At 37.7% G+C, this 19,983-nt stretch overlaps 1 protein-coding gene across 6 annotated transcripts; it reads right to left on the reverse strand.

Moving 5' to 3' along the window:
• Nucleotides 1–1,589: 1,589 nt before the first annotated feature.
• On the reverse strand, nucleotides 1,590–18,329 carry LOC148308331 (cytosolic carboxypeptidase-like protein 5). 6 transcript variants are annotated; one of them, XR_015837690.1, is made up of 15 exons: nucleotides 18,004–18,119; nucleotides 17,525–17,665; nucleotides 16,735–17,012; nucleotides 15,471–15,812; nucleotides 14,267–14,538; nucleotides 13,021–13,147; nucleotides 12,206–12,394; nucleotides 10,923–11,155; nucleotides 9,410–9,539; nucleotides 8,485–8,676; nucleotides 7,835–8,103; nucleotides 6,903–7,107; nucleotides 5,865–6,005; nucleotides 4,690–4,762; nucleotides 2,793–3,445 (listed from the first exon to the last, which is right to left on the reverse strand). XR_015837690.1 is itself a non-coding variant. In XM_088261898.1 (14 exons), the coding sequence occupies exons 2-14, from the start codon at nucleotides 17,619–17,621 to the stop codon at nucleotides 2,807–2,809; spliced, it is 3,114 nt and encodes a 1,037-aa protein (XP_088118024.1). In that variant the 5' UTR covers nucleotides 17,622–17,665; nucleotides 18,218–18,329; the 3' UTR covers nucleotides 1,590–2,806. The 6 variants fall into 6 exon arrangements, 3 of the variants coding, with proteins under 3 accessions (XP_088118024.1, XP_088118022.1, XP_088118023.1); XR_015837689.1 differs by lacking the exon at nucleotides 18,004–18,119 and adding an exon at nucleotides 18,218–18,326 and having other exon boundaries at nucleotides 2,830–3,445; XR_015837688.1 differs by lacking the exon at nucleotides 18,004–18,119 and adding an exon at nucleotides 18,218–18,308 and having other exon boundaries at nucleotides 3,307–3,445; nucleotides 7,835–8,136.
• Nucleotides 18,330–19,983: the final 1,654 nt, after the last annotated feature.

Genomic DNA, 19,983 nt, shown 5'->3' on the forward strand with positions numbered 1-19,983 from the left:
AAGAATGGTAACTGAATTGGAGACTTGAGCGCCAAAATGGTGCCTCGATACTTAAACGTTACATATATATACATACAATATTTGTATTCAATTGACCAAACCTGACTGGAATCTATATTACAAAGTTACATCTCATCGAGCACTTTTATCGGAGGGATGTAGACGTTAGATTTGCCATGAAATATAACTACAGTATAAGCATTACACAGATATAAGCGGAAGATACGAATTAGACACATACAGTAGAAACTGGATTATCCAGATTAGATTTTATAAAATAATGATAAGGAGATTACCACAATCGATGCTCCGATGCAAAGCACAAAGAATGTGGTAGCATTGGAGCTCGGTGTTGGGATTATGAAACACTCTTGAGGGAGTATTTAACGAAAACAGCATTTTATAAGTTATTATTATTATTCATCATTATTATTAATCATTATTATTACTATTATTATGCCCACTATTTATCTCTGATATTTTAATTTTGATATATTTATTTTTTTCTCGTTTTAATTTATTAGTTATTTTTGTGAATAAAATATGGCTGAATAATTATTGCATCTGTCACTTAGTTATGCCGGAATAAACGCTAATTATTATTATACGCAGAAACTTCATTTTAAGCATCCATCTATTGTAAATTTTTGATTTTCCATAATTTTTTATTCCATCGAATAAAAATGAATGAAATTCATATTTCAATACAAATATTTACAATATGTCAGCATATTTTTTTTCTCATTCAAGTATTTATTCATAGCCCTCATCTCCAATTGGTCTGGATAGTCAGGTTCTACTGTAGTTGTAAGATGACAGCCGGGCTACTCTATAAAACCTCAATTAATGTTAAAAATACATATATTTCAAGTGATTGAATAGAGTGCTCTACTCCCATCTAGCTAAAATAAACCTCTTCCTACTAATTACCGTACACATATTGCTAAATTTATGAAAAAATGAATTATATATGTTTAAATTTATTGTTTCGCATTCTAATTTAGTGTTTAAATGTACATAAATATGTCCGAGGTGAAAATGAGTAAAAAGGTATAACCATACCATGCTAGACTATAGTTTTCATTCTCTTTTTAGAATTAAGTAAATTTTAGTCTTCATAATTGTAGATAGTGACCAAATTTATACTTTGAACACAAGAGAGCCGATATAGAATTGCCCTATGTATAAATTTACGCTACAGTTCAGTACGGGCGAGTACGTATCTTACATGCGCAGGTGATATTCTGAAGGAACAAAATTTGGTAATATCACTGTTAAGCTCCAATGTCTAAATAAATATCAATGTCAACTTTATTGCCGTGCGGACTGAATGGCGAGAAATCACAGATAAAATTATTATAATAAAATTTTAAAATAAACAATTACGAATAAATTATATTATAAGCCGATAAAATCTAGTTTTTAAATAAAAAATACAATCGTTAAAGTAAAATTATCACTCGAGAAATGACAACTGTAGAACAGAGGGTATATTTTCCTACAGTTGCCGGAGATTTGTCATTCAGAAAAATAATAAAATTACGGCATTTTATTATTCGTAAATAAAACTAAAAAGCAAACACAAGCAATAAGCAGTCACCAGTATAATTTGTAAGTAGACGTACATCATCATAATGTAATTACAAATATACAAATAATGTAAAATAAGAAGAAAAGATTCTTAAAACTTCAGATTACCAGAATAATTGAGGAAATAATATTTCCAAAATTAAGACATGTTTAAATGTATGGCACTGGTGGATGACTGCGGTATTTTTTTAAACAATGAATTTGCTTATAATTTAGTAAAATATAAAGTTAGTAACGTACAATTGAGACGAAAAATAAATATATCCGATTACGATAATAACAAAAATTAGAGTCAGTTTTTGATAAATAAAAAAAATCTATAAAACAACATAAAACTCTGAATATGTATGTATACTACATATGTAATATAATTTTAAAATAAAACTATTTGTAAATGAATGATAGGGTCTTTTCACATATATATTTTTTGATAAAGGAAAAAAAGTACGATGATATTGATATATTTTTCATGTTATGCAAATTTTTATAAACGTGATATTTAAAATGACCTAAACAGTAATTTTTTGCATGCTACAGAATGCGTAATGTAGCAGTTGTTGTGTTTTATTCACAACACTCCATAAAATCCTACATACGCACCAGCTTTTGTGGGAAGAGCTAACCTCTTTTCTACTTTTTAGTAAGTAGTTTCAACACGAGGTGAGGGTTGGAGCGCGGGACGAACATGAGGCCATGATAGTCTCCACTTTTCCAACTGAAATTTTCTAACAAGTCATTTCCATTTCCTTATTTTAAAAAATTATAAATACTTTACACATTTATGGTAGCATCATTAGAGTCGTATAAATAGGTGTAAATATTTGATATATTGAAACATTTTCCCAAATGTATGAAAAGACCCAATTAAAAATGATTGGAGTGATTTAAAAGTAAATAGTATAACTGTTGTGTCTGACACAGAGTAGATTCATTTACAGATATATTAGAGATTAGAAGAGGCTGTTGGATAAAATGATAAAATAAATAATATATTTTTCAAATGTAAATATCGAGGCTATATCGATAGAATGCAGTGAGATATTTTTGTTTTATCTCGTAATATTTTATTAAATTTTTTATTTATGACATAGCATCCCATCTGTGTACCTAGATATATAAATAAGTCGAAACGGTACACGCTAAAGCAAAATACACATAAAGGATTTCACACTGGTATCTATTCTCTAATACGAATTTAAATATTTTGTCGAGATAATTACAGGAATTTGTGGTTTGTAATTTTGGGGAGATCTTTAGCGGATTCCCAGGAATCGTCCGGACTGCCGAGAGAAGCCGAGGCGCCGGCTTTGCAGTAACCTTTCCTCCTCGGAAACTTCTCCTTCCCGCTGTCGGAATACTTGACGAATTGGGAAATTTTGAATCGCTTGGCGGGTTTGGCGGCCGCTTGAGCCGGCTGCTTCTGGTATGCCGACCCGCCTTCCTTGGCGCGCGCTTTGGATTTGGTTTTGGCGGATTCCTTTTGCACCTTGAGTTCGGCTTTCAGCGAGCGCTGCTTGTTGGTCCTGGTGGACTCCATGAGGCTCCTGCCGGGTTTGGGAGCGTCCGCGTCTTCCGGGGTTTTGCAACGCCTGATTCTGCGACTGGGAGACTTGCTTTTGAGCGGGGCCTTGTGCTTGGCGACCACCGGCTTCTTGATGGAGATCAGGGACAGGTTCCGCTGCGACTTGGACGCGAAGGCGGTGTCCGAGTGCGGCTTGGAGCGCGCCGACAGGTACTTGGAGGAGTGCAGGCGGGAGGAGGAGCGCGGGCGCGCGGGGTCGGGCGCCAGCAGGTTCTCCTTGAGGGGCCGCGGCGGACGCGCGGGGCGCGGGGGAGCCGACACCTCGGCGGTCACCTGGTGAGGAAATCAAACATCTCATTTCTCGCTAAGCTGACGCCATCTAACTGGGATGGACACGAAAACAATATACCTATTAAGTATTATTACACAGTTAATCATTTCGGTTACAAAGGAATATCTCAAAACAGATTGACAAACTAAATTTAAAAATCAGCTACCTTAAGTATGAAGGAGTTAAAAACCTTTGATTTTTAGATATCACTAAAGCAAAATATGTATAGGATTTCACACCGATATCTATTTCCTAGTATAAATTTAAATAATTTTCGAGATAATTAAAGGAATATTTGGTTCTGTAATTAAGGTTAATTAGGTAGAGCAAAAAATTCTAACACTTCAAAAGTGGAACAGAAGATCAGGCATTAAGCTGCAAACTATGTCAGGGTGCATCTTCTCCAATTTTGTTGTTATTTTATTATAATTCATCATGAAGACAGATGCGGATATGTTCCCACAAATAGGCCACAGCCGATTATCTTACCCGATCCTGACATCAAAAATCCATATGTTAAATATGGGCCTTGTACATAATAAGTAAGACAAATAATTACTGCAACTCCAATAAAATTGAATGAGAATGGAACTCTGCAATGACAAATGTAAAGTTTATCACTGTTTATTTCCTTCACACTGAGAGGTAGCTGTTTGAATTGAAGTAATACAAAATAAAATAAATGAATATAACTGCGACGTAAGCAATTACTAACAAGCCAAGTTTAGAGCACTATTCGATATTTACATTGCTCATTCCAAGTAAGGAAGTGAGATGTTTTTAACGATGAAACTAATCGCCATGCTTTGTTAAAGCTTCTAAAAAAAATGCAAAAATATTGATGTCCAACTAATAACTATACGTGAAGTGCGAGACAATGAACAGAACAAAGGATTTAGCCCAGATCACCATTGGAAAATTAATTTGCGGCCTTAAAGCACATGAAAGTCACGAGAAAAGGGAATCTGTTAATAGAGAATATATGAATTTATAAAAGGTCGACCAAAAATATAAAAACCTTTTCCATGTTGCGGATAATTACCGAAATTAAATTAATTTACCAACGCTTAACTTTTGCAAGAGATCATTTAGAAAAAAGGGAACTAACGCAGCTAGAAAAGGTCTTTTTTTAAAGAGTATTTTTGGTCAAGGTACCTATGTATACATAATATTAATAGTGAGCAGAGAAGATGAAGTTTATATACGAGAATAGCGATGCATGATAGAATAGCACCGAGCATCTTACCGTCAATAAATATATAAAACACTAAGCTTTAGAATTTGTCTTCTGGATTTGGGCAAGAAATATGGATTTTTCACTGAAATCGAGAACAGAACAAAAAGAAACATAAAATATCCATTAAACATGGGAAATGCAATGACATTAGTCTGTGTGAAATGGATTCGTATTGTGGTGGTCGTAAGTGGTCAATTGCAAATTATCCACTTTATTTATTATAATGTAGATGTGATTGAGTATAAAATGTTATTATTGTTGGCTGTAATGAATAAATAAATATAATATTGAAATATAAAAACACATTAAGATTCTTGGCAAAGATGAAATAAGGAACATTGAATGAGTGAGATTATTTACATAAAGCGGCAGATGTAGTGTTCAAATTATTTAAAAAATAAATAATAACATATTTTGTCCACTGACAATAAAAAAACTAAAGGTATGTGGTAATGGATAAATGGTTAAAGAAATGTAGTGATATTCAAATTCAACATACTGGAATCTGCTTATTGCGATTTCATTTTTATTTAGGCTTTGGACAAAACATATCATTTTTGACAAAAATTATATGTTTTGTATAAATGCCACCAAAATTTATAAAGATAACCGAAGTTTGAATACAATCGGTGAATTATTTCTAAATGATTTTGTAAACAGGATTTCGAAACCAACTGATTATGGATAAGAAAAAAATATTGATAACATTATATGTGATCACAATAAGAGGATTTCACCATATCGTAACAAGTAAATAATAACAATAAGAGCAATCTGGATTATCCAAGGTCGCAGTAATGTTATTTATCTTTATTCAAAAACAGATAAGTAATTTTTAGTATTTTATTATTCATTACTGCCTCGGATAGTTGAAAGTTTACCACATTTGGCATTGTATAAAATGTCATACGGTTAGATTATGGTCATATGGTTAGATTATGGTCATATGGTATAAATATTTTTGTTTTTAAATTTTAAAAGTAATTAAATTAACAGAAGCCAGTATCGCATTTTCTCGGAGATATTTCCGAAATCATTACTTTCATCACAAAGTAATTATTTCGGATCGAGCATTTTACCAAAATTTAGGTGACTCAATTTCAAAACCAAACAGAAAAATGATTTCATCATCGAAACAATTTAAAATACTCGGGATATATCGGAGGGCGTGATGGTTGGCGTACCTGAGACGGTCGCTGGACGCGCTGCTGCGACTTGAGCCACTCGCGCAGGCCGTGCAGGTTGCGGTGCTCCGAGTTGGGCACGCGGGAGTTGGGGTGGTGCCCCGTGAGGTCCAGGAAGGAGGCCCCCAGAGCCCGCCCCACCTGACCACACGCAACAAACTCTCGCATTAATCAAATAAATTGACAACTCAATTATAAATCTAAATTATATCTTAGGCAATTCAGTTGGCTGGGCCATGTACTTCGCACGACTCCCGCTTTAATCAAGCTCGCCTCTTTGACAAGGCATCAGGCACCTACCACCCAGGACGTCCACTGCTGACAATCCGTCGGGAGTTCTCGTCTGACCTTTATGATGCCAACCTGACTAAGGAGGATACAAAAAAGCTGGCATCCAAAGTAAGAGCCCAGAGGCAGTTTACCATATGTTTGACATAGGGTGCGGATATAGATAACTATATTTATGTATTACAAATCAATTATTTGTATTGGTCACACTATGTACACAAAAGTAAACTCCAAATTAATTTGAATTTTTTTCCTTCTATGTATTTGTGTACAGTACTATCTGACTGCTAACTTTTAAACACCCATTTAAAGTACAGACCTTGACCAGTATCACTACTCTGCTCTTGGCTGTTTGGAAGATATTGCAATAAGCCCGCTAATGTACATTTATTCTGTACTATATTATAAGTTTAATAAATAATTTAGTACTACATATTAGACAATTGGTCTAAAATTAGAATAAGTCAGGGCCAACCGAGTGAAGTATATAGGAATGTGAAACAATCTATGCTGACGCTGTCTAAGGTAACTATCGGGAACATACAGACCAATGATCCGGATAATTTCAGGATTATCCATCATACCGCGCAACAATGGATAAAAATGCGTAATGAAATACACATTCCTTCTAGTCTCTAAACTGTTGTAGCCAAGCATACCCTGGAGGAACTGGGTCAGATAGGGCCGAGGTTAATAGCCGTACTCTTTCATGTAGAGATACGTCATGATTAGACCGTAAGCGGCTGTTACCTCCTCGAAGAGCTGCGGGGTGTACTTGGGCGGGCACAGGGGCTGGGCGGGTGCGCTGGGCACCTCCCGGAGCGGGGGGGGCAGGGAGTTAACCAGCCGGCCCGTGTTGTAGTTGCACTCCAGCGTGTAGGAGCGCGTGAGCCCCGTGGCCTTCAGCACGGCCACGCGCCCCGACCCCTCCCGGGACATGCCGTCGCGTCGGTCCCTGCAATATATAATATTGTTGCGCTATCGGAGATGCCAGACTGTGGAATAAATTTAACTTTCAAGAAACATGTGAACTATCTACAAACATGTTATTGATATCTCAACAAAGATGAATAAGTCTAATGAGATATAAACCTTTCCCTTACGGTGCCAAAAGCTTCCACGTGCAACCATGATATGTACACCATATAAAAATATGATTTAAAAATGGGAAAAACGTATATATTCCTAATATTTCTTTTATTGACCATAGTTGAAATGTCACAATTTTGTAATGTTAGCTCTAGTACGTATCTGAAAACTGGGAAAAAAATACATCGCAAGTAGCCAGCATAGCTGGCGTAGCGGCACAACCACTCCGAAGGACAACTTACTGACGACGCTACTAAAAGGAGCAGTACAAGCCTCGTGCACGTGCCGCAAAGCATAGCAGGCACACAAATACTGATAAACGATTTTATCCCCAATTTTTTCAGAATTTATTTATTTTCATAGCTGTATTACGAATATTCACTTAGATAACACCATTAATATTTTGGTAAAAATTTTGGAGGTTGAAAATTTGTGCTGTCATATCGCCCTATGCATAATCATAGAGATCAAATAAATAATATCAACATACCAAGAGCTCATTGGAAATTCGGAAAAGTTTGTATTGGCAAATCAGTGCACTTGATTATTATTTTGTATATCAGGAAGTCAGGAAGTGAGGAAAGGTGACGCACCTGAGGTACATGTTCCTCTCGGTGAAGTTGCAGGAGGTGAAGTGGAAGTGCGCGCTGTTGAGCGCCATGAGGCGCGGCAGCAGCATGCACTCCACGCTGGCGGCCGGCTCCTGGAAGTGGTTCCCGTACATGAACACGCCCTTCTTGGAGGCGTGCCCGTGCATGTCCATGTACAGGAACAGCCCCGACTCCTTGTCCTTGCCCGGCGACCGCCCCTTCAGCGCCACCGCCACCGACACAGCCTTCCGGGACTCCTTCTTCCCCACCTCCTGGAGGGAGGGCAAGTCCGTCAGTCTACAGAGCTTCACGTGTCAGTCGAGTTCATGGAAAAACAGTCCACGGATTTCTTGTATCACTCTAATGGTATATACAATATTAATGTGTTATCTTAATTGCTAACTCATAAAGGAAAGGTGATCAGCCCTCCACTTCAGGTACCAGTCCAGGGTAATATTTAATAAATATTAGAGTGAAAAAATCTTATATATTTATTTCACCCCCCCTGGGAATCTAACCTGGGACCTCCAGTATGGTAGCCAAGCGTGCTGACCATTACACTATCGTATTAAAATGTGAGAAAAACACCGTTGTGACCAGCAAGCGAGTCAGGAAGGATTAATTCACATTTGGTATAAAGTGTGTATAGAAACCTGGGAGTTCTTGTTGAAGTCTCTGTTTCTGTTGGCGGATGATAGGAAGGAAGTGTCCCTCTTGGCGCTGTCGGGGGCATCCCTCAGGGAGGCGGCGGGCCCACGCAGGGGGGCGGGGGGCCCGCGCAGAGGGGCGTGGCAGTTCACGCACGAAGAGTGGGCCGCTTCAGGCTCCGACGCTCCCGATGAATCCTAAACAATGTTTTAATACTGAGTACTTTTCCCAGATGGAGTGCAGCCTGCCTCACATCAAATAAGAGCCAGAAAAATGATTGAAGCTGCACATTTCTTCTTCTTCGTGTGCCTTGTTAGGTCCCCTCGTAGTTGGCGATCACTATGGCAAAGGCTTCGCGGTCCTGCGCTGTCTGGAACAACTCCTCCACTCCTCTCATCTCGGTCCAGTCGCGAATGTTGCCAAGTCACAATGTCCGTTTTTTACCAGGCCTTCGGCATCCTTCTATTTTCCCCATCATTATAATTAGCAGAAAAATGATTGAATTTGCGCATTTATATATTAATAAAACTTCTGATGTTGTAATCCATCCATAACTCACGATGAGTCCTGATAGGGGTCAGTCAGTTTCGGGTAGGAGTCGAGGGTAGTATATGAAACAAATATGAGAGATGAATTCATTCATACATTCATATAAATACTATCTAAACAAAAAGAAGTCCATTGAGATGGGAATACGGAACTTTGTAATTTGTATGACTCACGGCCTGTCATGAAGTAGTGGTTTAAGTGATCAGCTCATATATCGCGTTGCATTCACCATTCTGCCCATGACGGCAACAACACAATTAAAATTTGTTTTTTTTTTTTAAATGTATACATGATTTGATACGTGACACATATCCCCCTTCTCCCATCTATGGTCGAAAACGCTAACTTTATAAAAGTAACAAGAGACGATAGCGGCAATACCTTGTATCTAGCAGGCAGCATGTTGGAGATCCCGGGCATCCTCCCTTCCAGCTCCTTGATAGTCCGGACGCAGGACACGCACCACGACTGGCTAAACTTGAGGGATTCGCTCACCGACATCTCTCCGGCACTGCGGTTACAACAAAATTCAACCAGTTATCAACCGTAACAGTGCATGATAAAATTTGGCTATATTGATTTTGCCCTTTGCAGTAATTAGACAAAATATATCTCGCCCGGTACTACCGGTATCTGCTTAGAGAAAAAACAATATAAAAAAAATTGTACTTTCCCATCCAACCAATTATTTCAGGAAGCTGAACTTTTAGAGTTCTATTACCTATTGATTTTAAGAAATCTATTGCCAACAGTGTCTAGAATATGTTTTATTATTTCCTAAAAATATTAATAGATCTAGCCAAGAATGAACAATTGACTAGAAATCCCTTTTTGCAAATCCAGACTCGCGCAAAGATACTCATTTTTTCAAAGCTCCAAAACTGTTTAAAAGACTATATGTTAGACATTAATTACCTAAGTTCGTTTCGATATAAAATTTTGCTTAAATTATTTATTAAAAAAACCCATCTAAGTACCTTCTTTTTTTAAACGTATATAAACTCATAAAGTACATATTTGCTAACTTTTTTCATTTTCATCTTTTTGATATTGTTTTCTGTTAAAATCAAATATTTGCAGTTTATATTAGCACTTAAAATCTAATTTTATTTCTGATATCTATTGTATTCTTGCCAGTGCCCTTTATTATAACCTTAAATAAAATGCAAACCCACACACAGGTCATGCCTTTGTGGGATCTTTTTGTATTAATATTATATATTTTTTTGTAGTTGTAATCATAGTGTATTGAAGGAATTTCAAATAAAGAGAAAAAAAAATCTCAGGAGGGAAAAAACCCCAGTGGTGTTAGCCAGGCAATAGAAATGAATCTTCCTCAAAAGTTATCTACAGTAAGACCAAAGAATTCACGGGTGCTGCAGAGGGATAGCATGACTCGAAGGCATGACCTAGGTGACGTTGTCTAGGACAGAAGGACCTATAAAACCTGAGGTCCAGCAGTCTACAAAAACAATAAGCTGGAATGTAGTCAAGAAGAAAAGTGGGAGAAATGAAAGCAAAGTGCGGTGTACGAGATTTTTTCTTCATTCTTTCAAACCCTTATCCGCACCCAATGGTGCATAGGGCACTGCATCATATAAATGCAGTGTTATCTTGATCGTTAACTCCGCTTCAGGTACCAGTCCAGGGTAATATTGAATAAATATTAAAGTGAAAAAATGACTTACATACATTGTAACATTCACCAATTCTACCCATTATTGACAACCACACTACTCAAATTCTTGGAAGTTCTATATATCGTAGTCATACAGGAGAAAGTGACCGAGTGCATTTTGTACAAAAACGTGATCATTGACTATTTGATATCTTACTAGCCTAATATTGCCCTGAAAAAATCCCAAAGGATAAATAAAGGATGAGAGTAGCTTACCTAATATTGGAGAGCTTGGGCGTGTCTCCGAGGGGGTGGGTGCCGCACATGACGGAGTCGTCGTCGTCGCTGGTGAGGTCAGGCGCGGCCAGCAGCTTGCCGGGCGGGGGCCCGGGCGGCCCGCGGGAGGGCGCCCGCGCGGCCCGCAGCAGGTGGTCCACCGCGCACTCGTCGTCCAGGCTCGTCGGGTGGAAGCCGTCCAGCGACTTCTGATTCAAGTTGAGGTCCTCCACCTGCGGATTCAATGTCAGGTTAAGTTGCAGATCTCCTCTGTAGTGTAATTGTCAACGCGCTCGGCTACCGTACTGGAGTTCCCGATTCCAGATCTGTCAGAAAGCCTAGATGCTTCTGTATCAGATCTGGGCATGCGGTGGGACAGCTTTCAATGTACTGGTACCTGAAGTGGAGGGCTGATCACCTTTCCTTCATGTGTTAATGATCAAGATAACACTGCGTTTATATGAGTGCAATGCCCTATGCATCATCGGGTGCTGTTAAGGGTAAGAAAAGAAAAAAAATGCAGGTAGTCCTCTCTCAAGATCAAGAAAATAGTTTTATATTGAAATTGTATCTGCATTTATAAGAATGGATATGGACTGATACACAAAGAACATTTTTTCCACGGACTGATATGGTCAGCAACACAAATGTGGTCCAAAAAGCAAGAGCAGGGAGACAGTTCCTGACTGACATCAAGATCCGGAAGGTGTCCTATCTGGGGCATGTGCTGAGAGGAGACAAGTGTGACCCATCTCGCCTAATCATATAAGGTAAAATAGAGGGTCGACGAGGTGTGGGCAGAAGACAGATCTCCTGGCTCCGGAATATACGAGATCGGACGGGGGTCGGGACCGTCGAGGCGCTGTTTAGAACTGCCCAAGACAAGAACAATTTCTCTCGAGTGATAGACGACGTCAAAGGGAAGAAGATAAGAATAAAAAAGGATTGTATCTGCACCCAGTGGTGCATAAGACACTGCACTTGTACCAGTCCAGGGTGATATCTAATAAATATGAGAGTGAAAATCGGCTATATTTATTTTGATCCCCCTGGGAATCGAACCCGGGAACTCCAGCACGGTAGCCAAACGCGCTGACCACTGCGCTACGGAGGTGGACAAAATCAATCAATCTACGAGCTTACTATTATCAGCCATATTGGTCATAAAAACTAATAGATCCATAAGTGACAACGATAAGTGTATTAACTGTTATTTATTTGTGAGTATTTGAATTTTTGGAAAAAGAAAGATTGAAGATTAAAGGATCGGTTGAGGATCTGACCTGATCGGCCAGGGTGGGCCTCGTGGCACAAGAGAGCAGCGAAAGGGAGGAGGTGTCATCCTCGCTGTCCACTCTGGGGCGGCGGGGCTTGTGCGAGCTCGACAGGCCCAGGGGCCAGCGCTGCAGGGGCTCTTTGGACAGGTTGGCCTTTTTCCGCTTGCTGCTCACCTGGTAGATTTTCTGGTTCTCCTAAGAAAAAATATGAATTATACAAAGATTAGAAAAATAAAAGGAAAATGATATGGATTTTTATTATTATATTTACAATTTTACATGCATATCCTAGTCTCATAATATATCTACGATTTTCTATTATCTTATATATGGAAGTAATGCAGCTTTAGCATGGAAGTTTTGCAAATAATGTCAAAATGTCGTATTTCATCTTCTTCTAACCCTTATTTGCACTCAATGGTGCAGACGGCACTGTAACATACTGACATAGTGTTATTTACACAAAGGCAAGGTGATCAATCCTGCGGTTCAGGTACCAGTCCAGGGCACTATTAAAATATATATTATAGTGAAAAGACACTAATATTAATTTGAGCCCTCCATGGGAATCAAACCCGGGGTCTCCAGCATGGTAGCTTAATGCGTTTACCATTGAATTACAGGGTGGACAATCATATTTTGTAAAGAAACATTTCTTCAGTACTTAATGTTGTAAAATACAAATAAAACATAAACCAGTCTTAAAATTTAATTAAACACTTGATGCTTTTGTATGCGTATGTATTTACATTAATAATACAAATTGAAATTGTCAAATACACTTTTGTATCGGTTCGCAAGAAAACACCAAAAGAAAATACCTGATCAGGGTTGTCAAAATCTTTATCTAAGAGGAAGTCGGAGGAGCAGTCATCGCAAGTGGGAGGAACTATTATATTTTCCGAGCTGTCGTAATTATCTTCCTTTTCAAATCCGTAGTGGTAATACCTGCAGAAAACAAATTACAAATATTATGTGTGTATCGTTGCGGTAACTTGCAAAAACAAGCACAGTTTACCGAGTAATTGTCTTTTAATAATAATTACTCATTTGCGACTAAAGTGTGATTTTATTATTATTTTCAGGAGACACGTTTGTAGCGCTATAACTCAGTTAGGAAGTCACATATTGTATATCAACTCATTGCCAAGACTTCATGCCATATACATACTTATTACAAAACTTATATTGACTAGTTATAGGGTAAAATGCATCTCAATGAGTTGTGACACTAGTCCCAATGAACAATATATAAAGTTTTTATAATGGTTGCAGAAATTTCTAAGGTAAAAATCTATACAATTAAGAATGTTTTTTACAATTGATGCAAAGGAATATTATATTAAAAATTATTTTTTACCACTTACAATAGTACTATATTGTTACGATTAGTTTTGGAAGCAACAGATGCTTCCATCTACGGGCTTAATATTCAAAGTTGTAGATGGAAGTATCTGTAGTTTCTAGTTTGACTAGTCATAACAATATAATATTTTTTTAACATCTCATCAAAGATGAAGAAGAATATGGAAGTCTGGGCATTTATGGGGCTAACGACCCGTAAATGCGTGTGTAAAGTGATCACTTAAACCAGCCTATGATGGTCGCCAGCCCCATGAATGCCCAGACTTCCATATTCTTCTTAATCTTTGATGAGATGTTAAAAAATAATAAAAAAAAATTATGAAAATAACTCCTGTAATTGGAGATAATCCAGATTTTGTGAACAAGTTATTGGACACACTCAAAATGTTGTATGTGACAATATAATATTCAAGTGGTAAAAAACAAGTTTTTCATTTATAATTTCATCATGTCGTACCATAAAGGGAATGCCGAAATAATAAATAACATAAGGCATATTACGGCTTTATATTTTATATTATAGTTCACACCGATAGAAACTAGCTGCAAACAGCAACCGACCGAAGGGAATAAAAATATACGGAAGAGGATTATACCCATCATGGAGGAGAGGGGTCATGAAGAAGAAGAAGTACATATTATAACTCGGTGCTAAGTACACTGGAGTGATTTGGGGGATGCATTAGGTCACACGGTGCCCACCTGATGAGCGCCCTGGCGGCGTAGATGGTGGGGTGCAGGTCCAGCGAGGGGGCGAGGTAGACCCGGTTGAGGTTGACCCCGCGCGTGTCGGTGCGGTACTGGCCGCGCGCGACCCCGTCCGGGTTGAGGATGGGCAGCAGCTTGAACACGTACAGGCGGCGCAGGACGGCAGCCACCGGGTCGTGCCGATTCAGCAGCAGGTGCAGTATCCCGTTCAGCACAAAGCTGGACGGAGTTTCTCCGGGATGGACGCGCGCCGACAGGATGATCACCTGGACATTATCGGAGGAAATGATAAAAAATATCTAAAATAATAAAAATATTTTTCTTGTCTTTTACAAAGTAAATAAAATTTTGCATTAAAGGTATACCAAACAAGTGTGCGGGTAAAAATACATTTACCATGTATTAAGATTAGTAAATAAAAATTACAGAGCACATAATCTTTCCCTAGAAACAATAAACACACAAACACAAAGACTAGAAAATGTATCATATGGCTTTTTCCATCACATAAACATAAAAAGTATTCAATTTCTTCTGTGGATAATCTAGAATGTTGGTTGGTTTGGCCTATCAAAGAAAAGACATTTTATTTTATGTTTTATTAGCCCTTCCCTTATGGTGCTAAAAACTTCCGCGTACACCGGTGATATGTATTTTGTACACCTTAAGAAAATGTGATTTAAAAACGGGAAAAATGTAAATATTTCTAAATGTGGCTTTTATTGAGCATAGTTGAAGTTGAAATGTATCAATTTCGTAATGTTGGCTCTGGTAAATATCTAAAAAAGAGAAAAAAACTAGCCAGTGGCGCTGTAGCTAGCATAGCGACACAACCATCCTGAACGTCTCGTGCGTAGCTAAAAAGAGATCGTTGGAAGCAGTATGAAGGCGCGTGCGCGTGTACATAAAGTGCAGCATGCACGCATACTCTGTGAAACGTTTGTGTATTGGTGATTCTATCCCCGATTTTTACAATTCATTTATTTCCATCACTGCAAATGAATCGTTTAAAGATTATATTATATTATATAATATTGTATTTTATTATTATTTTTTTATGTAACACGTAAATTACGGAGGAATACAAAAATTGTGAGCCAGTATCTATTATATTTTAAAATGATATTCTCACTTTAAAGTCAAGTCGTAGTAAAAACATATCACCGGGAGGAGAGGGTTAAAAAGAGATTATATGCACCTTTTTGTTGAGGAATTTGAACGGACGCAGAGTCTGGTGATCGGGGAAGAGGTTCTTCAGTCTCTCCTCTCGGGTGGAAGTGATGCCATGGCGGGAGGAGATGGTGATGAGGTCGAGGCGCCGCTTCTCCAGCGAATAGCACACGCACTCCCGGCAGTAGTAGATGTCGTCCTCAGAGCCGCTGTCGCTTGCCGCCGCGGTGGCCATGCGCGAGTCCACGGCTAGCAGAGAGCTCTGCAGCTCTGCGTACGTGTACGGGTACGTGAACGCAAAGTACGTCGTCGCTTGCTTGTTCTCCGGAGTGCGATACTTGAAACTCAACGTGAATATGTTCTCTAGAGACTGAAACAAAATAATACCGGGTTATTTTAACTATTTGGCCAGTCTGGGTCACCTTTGGGCTTGTAAAATACATACTGTAAACATGGTACTCAATATCCAGGCCAGACTATTCAGATCGTTACTTATGAAAATCTTGGCATTTGATAAAAAAAATTGTGATAAACTTTTGATTAACTTAAATTATTAGTTTTATTTTAATTATAAAATGGAAAATCATAAAGTTATTGCTTCAAATATAACTAACTAACTAACTAACCATCACGCCGCTTCCCCGAAGGAGTAGGCAGAGAGAAAAGAATGCCACACCACTCTATCTTTGCAAACATTCTTCGCCCCTTCCACGTTCATGCATCTCATACATACCGGCCAATTATTTCGACTCCTAACCCGACCGCTTTCAAGTATTTGGCCTACCTGATCGTGCCATATTTTTCTCGGTCTTCCTCTGCCTTTTTTTCCAATAAAATTCGCCTCATAAATTTGTTTTACCGTTCTTTTCTCACTCATTCGTTCTACATGTCCAAACCATCTAAACATACCTTTCTTAATTTTATCGATAATGCTTATCTCAGCTTTGCATTCCTTCCTTATTTCACTATTCGAACATCTATCATACATCGTTTTGCATTCATTCTACTTTCATCCTTCTTTTGCCAACTCCATGTTTCACTTCCATACATTAGAGTTGGAACCAGGACTCCGTTGTGCACTGCCAGTTTAGCTTCTGCTGATAGGTTTTTATTTGCTATAACTGATTTCAGTGCACCATTCACTTTGTTCCCAGCATTTACTCCATCAAACCATCACTCCAACAAACCATCTCAACATACCTTTTTAAATTTTATTGATAATGCTCTCAGCTTTGCATTCCTTCCTTGATGCTTCAAATATAAATTATAAAAAGTAAATTATTTAGTCTCACAAAGTAGGTGGGTCTGTCCTTGATCCTCTCCCAGCTGGACTTGCCGGGGAGGGTGCGCGTGACGGGGGCCATGCCCTGGCTGTACATCTTGCTCTGGCGGTTCAGGTTCACCACGTTCAGCTTCACCAGGGCCAGGGGCGGAGCTCCCTGGATACCGAAGTAGAACCACGTCCGGTTCCCGTTCTCAAACTCCGTTCCCGCGCAGTCCGGCCGCGTCCACACGTTGAACTCATAGTCCGGCGTTTCACTCGCATTTGTTATTGAATTTACGCCGGGAACTGCGTAACAAAATACTTTCATTAATCCAAGGTATTATAATGCAAAATACTATAAATATCTTTTTGTACATTAAAAGCATTGATAACTTTGCGGTATGGTAATAAAACACTCTCTTTATCATTCATTGTTCACTTTGTGTAATACCACTTTTATGTAAAAGTGGTATTGCACAAAGTGAACAATGAATGATAAAGAGAGTGTTTTACTATAAATATCAATACTGTGCGGAACTTATTCGCCATGTAAAAATAGAGTTCAGTTTATTACAAATATATATTGTCATTGTAGTATCTAAGTAGTCACAAAGAACACCAATTTTTTAATAAATTAAAATAACCATATTAACCTAACAAAGAAACAAATCTTCGGGAGTCAACACATCAGATTGTCACGATTGGTGATTTTCCATGGCCCATCACACAGTTCCCAAATAAACACTGTTTCTATGTAACACTGTTCTCAGCATAATACTACTCCCTCACTTCCTGATATATTTCTGGTTAGTACTCACCGATATCACACTTTGGGATTTGTTCTACTTGACCCAGATTTCCCGAGTCAAAATTATGAACAAAAGTAAAACCTCCACACTCAATAACGTTGTCCATTGCCAGTCAGGGTTAGAACCAAATATGTAATGATGCTACATCATCTAAAACACACAATAAACAACATTATTTTCACAAAAAACTAGTCAGTTCAAACACCACACGGATCAATAGTATTTATTGGTTATAATCTCGAGATAAAGTAAAATTTACGAATGCGTTTCATTCAAAATACTTAAAAAACGAGTGATATCACTTCTTGTTGTCGTTACGCTCGATTTGTGTATGGAATTTGACGTTTTCATATGTTTTTTAGACTAAACAAATTACGTAATTTTTTTTGTATGTCAACATTGATTGACAAACAGCTGATTGCATTATTGCCAATTGCACACATTGTTCCGATTGAAAAAGATGTCAAAAATATCACAGAAAAAAATACCTCTACCGTGTTACTCCTCCGAATAGAGTATTTATATTTTCTAAAATTAACTAGATGTGCGAGTTAGTCGACAGCAGCGGACGGCAGCTTCTCTACGCCATTACATTCAAAATGGTTGCGAAACAAAGAAAAATGGAACGATCGAATAATCGCGTGCACGTCACCTCGTAAAACGAACACGAATATCAACATTACAAATAAACATTATATTTACCCTGAAAACATCAAAAATAATCATTTTGAACAAACTTATCAGTTTTTAAAGACAATTTGACATTTCTCCGAAAATAATGATTTTGTTTTCCTCCCTGCTTGAGGAAATTGGTGGCTGTTGAGTATAAGTTTATACGGTTAGGTACTTAGCCCGAATAACACGGCAAGTTCTTACCTACCAATAACAAATCTGGTTACCCGAAAAAAAAATCATAGGTCGTCGTGTAAAATTATAAATTTTATATTCATACTACCGTTAGACCAATTATCAAAACAAGCTTATCGACTGATTCATAACAAATAAAAATCAAACACATTCACGACCTTCATATTGATGTTTTATATGACTGATATAAAATATGATCAAACTTTTATTTATATGATTAAAACAATTTTTTCGACATAGCACGTCATATCTCCCAGTGTCACAACTAATATTGTTAAACTAATAAAATAAAAATCTTTTAAGTGTTATAAATCTGTCAAATGACACATATCTGGAATCGACAAATATACCAGATACAATTCATGAAATAATCAGTCATTTATTATAGCATACGAAATTGTAAAAACAACGATATTATTATTTCGAATGTACATATTTAACGGAGAAATTATTTAAGACAACTTGTAAACACGTTTCGCATACAAATTCGAAAGTTTAGTTGACGACATAACTTCGATTCGTTACAAATATGTATGTAAATACTTGTTGTAGCTCTAATTTGCGAGACGTATTCGGCAGGTGACGGTTATGAGGATCCAACTCAAGAGGGAATTATTAACAAACTTAGATGGGGTGAAATTACGCTCATATTAAGGCAATAGCACGCTAACCTTACTCCTTTGTACCCAGTTAGTTAGGGTTACCACAAATACTTTACACAAATACTGGGACGATCGCGCTTGTAGACCAGGGATGGTCACAAATAATTGACCTTTAAAAAAAATACACACACAACTAAAAACAGTGGAACCTCTCATAACGAGAGTAATTCGTTTAAGAATATTACTCGTTATGTGAAACACTCGTTAAGCGAATTACTTTTTACCATATAAATCAATGTAAAATAGGATAATGCGTTCCTTGCCAAAAAAGTATTTTTTTAAAGCGTTTATTCAAATAAAACTACATACTTATAAAATATTAAAAAGCGTAACAATCTGCTACTTCCTCGTACTTATGCGAAATGTCCCTGGTCAAGGGAAATTTTTTTCACAATCTGCTTCGCTCGTTATGCCAATTACTCGCTATGAGAGGTTCCACTGTATTAATTTAAATAGATCTATTCGTTCCATTCGTAGCATAGAAAAAAGAAAACATCTTATTGACAACCCTAACTTAGTGCCTCGGGGAGAGTAGGGTAGAAGGAAGATTGTCTCGTGATGAAATTTTTATTAATTTACTTTATTATTAGATAAGAAAAACGAAGCAGATGGGATACGAACCGCAGTTAATGCACGGAAAACAAATTAAGGTACTAACTAAATAACCGACTCGACACCACAGGGGTTATTAGAGAAGATAGAATGTGTAGTGGATTAGGCATCTGATTGGTCCCGGTATCGATTCCCGTGGCGTTCAAACCCAATTCAAGAGATTTGTTTCTCTTCATATTCATTTGATACGTTGCTCTGGATTAGCAAATGGAGAGCAAAACTGACGACACTGCTTTTATTTGATTAACAATACAATGAACACAGGATCAATGCAGTCTAGTGTCCTATGAACCATTGTACATGGAGTATGATACATATTATATATTA

Source organism: Brachycentrus maculatus, unplaced genomic scaffold, assembly GCF_059751285.1.
Source record: "Brachycentrus maculatus isolate JH-2025_06_01 unplaced genomic scaffold, ASM5975128v1 h1tg000169l, whole genome shotgun sequence".
Taxonomy (NCBI): domain Eukaryota; kingdom Metazoa; phylum Arthropoda; class Insecta; order Trichoptera; family Brachycentridae; genus Brachycentrus; species Brachycentrus maculatus.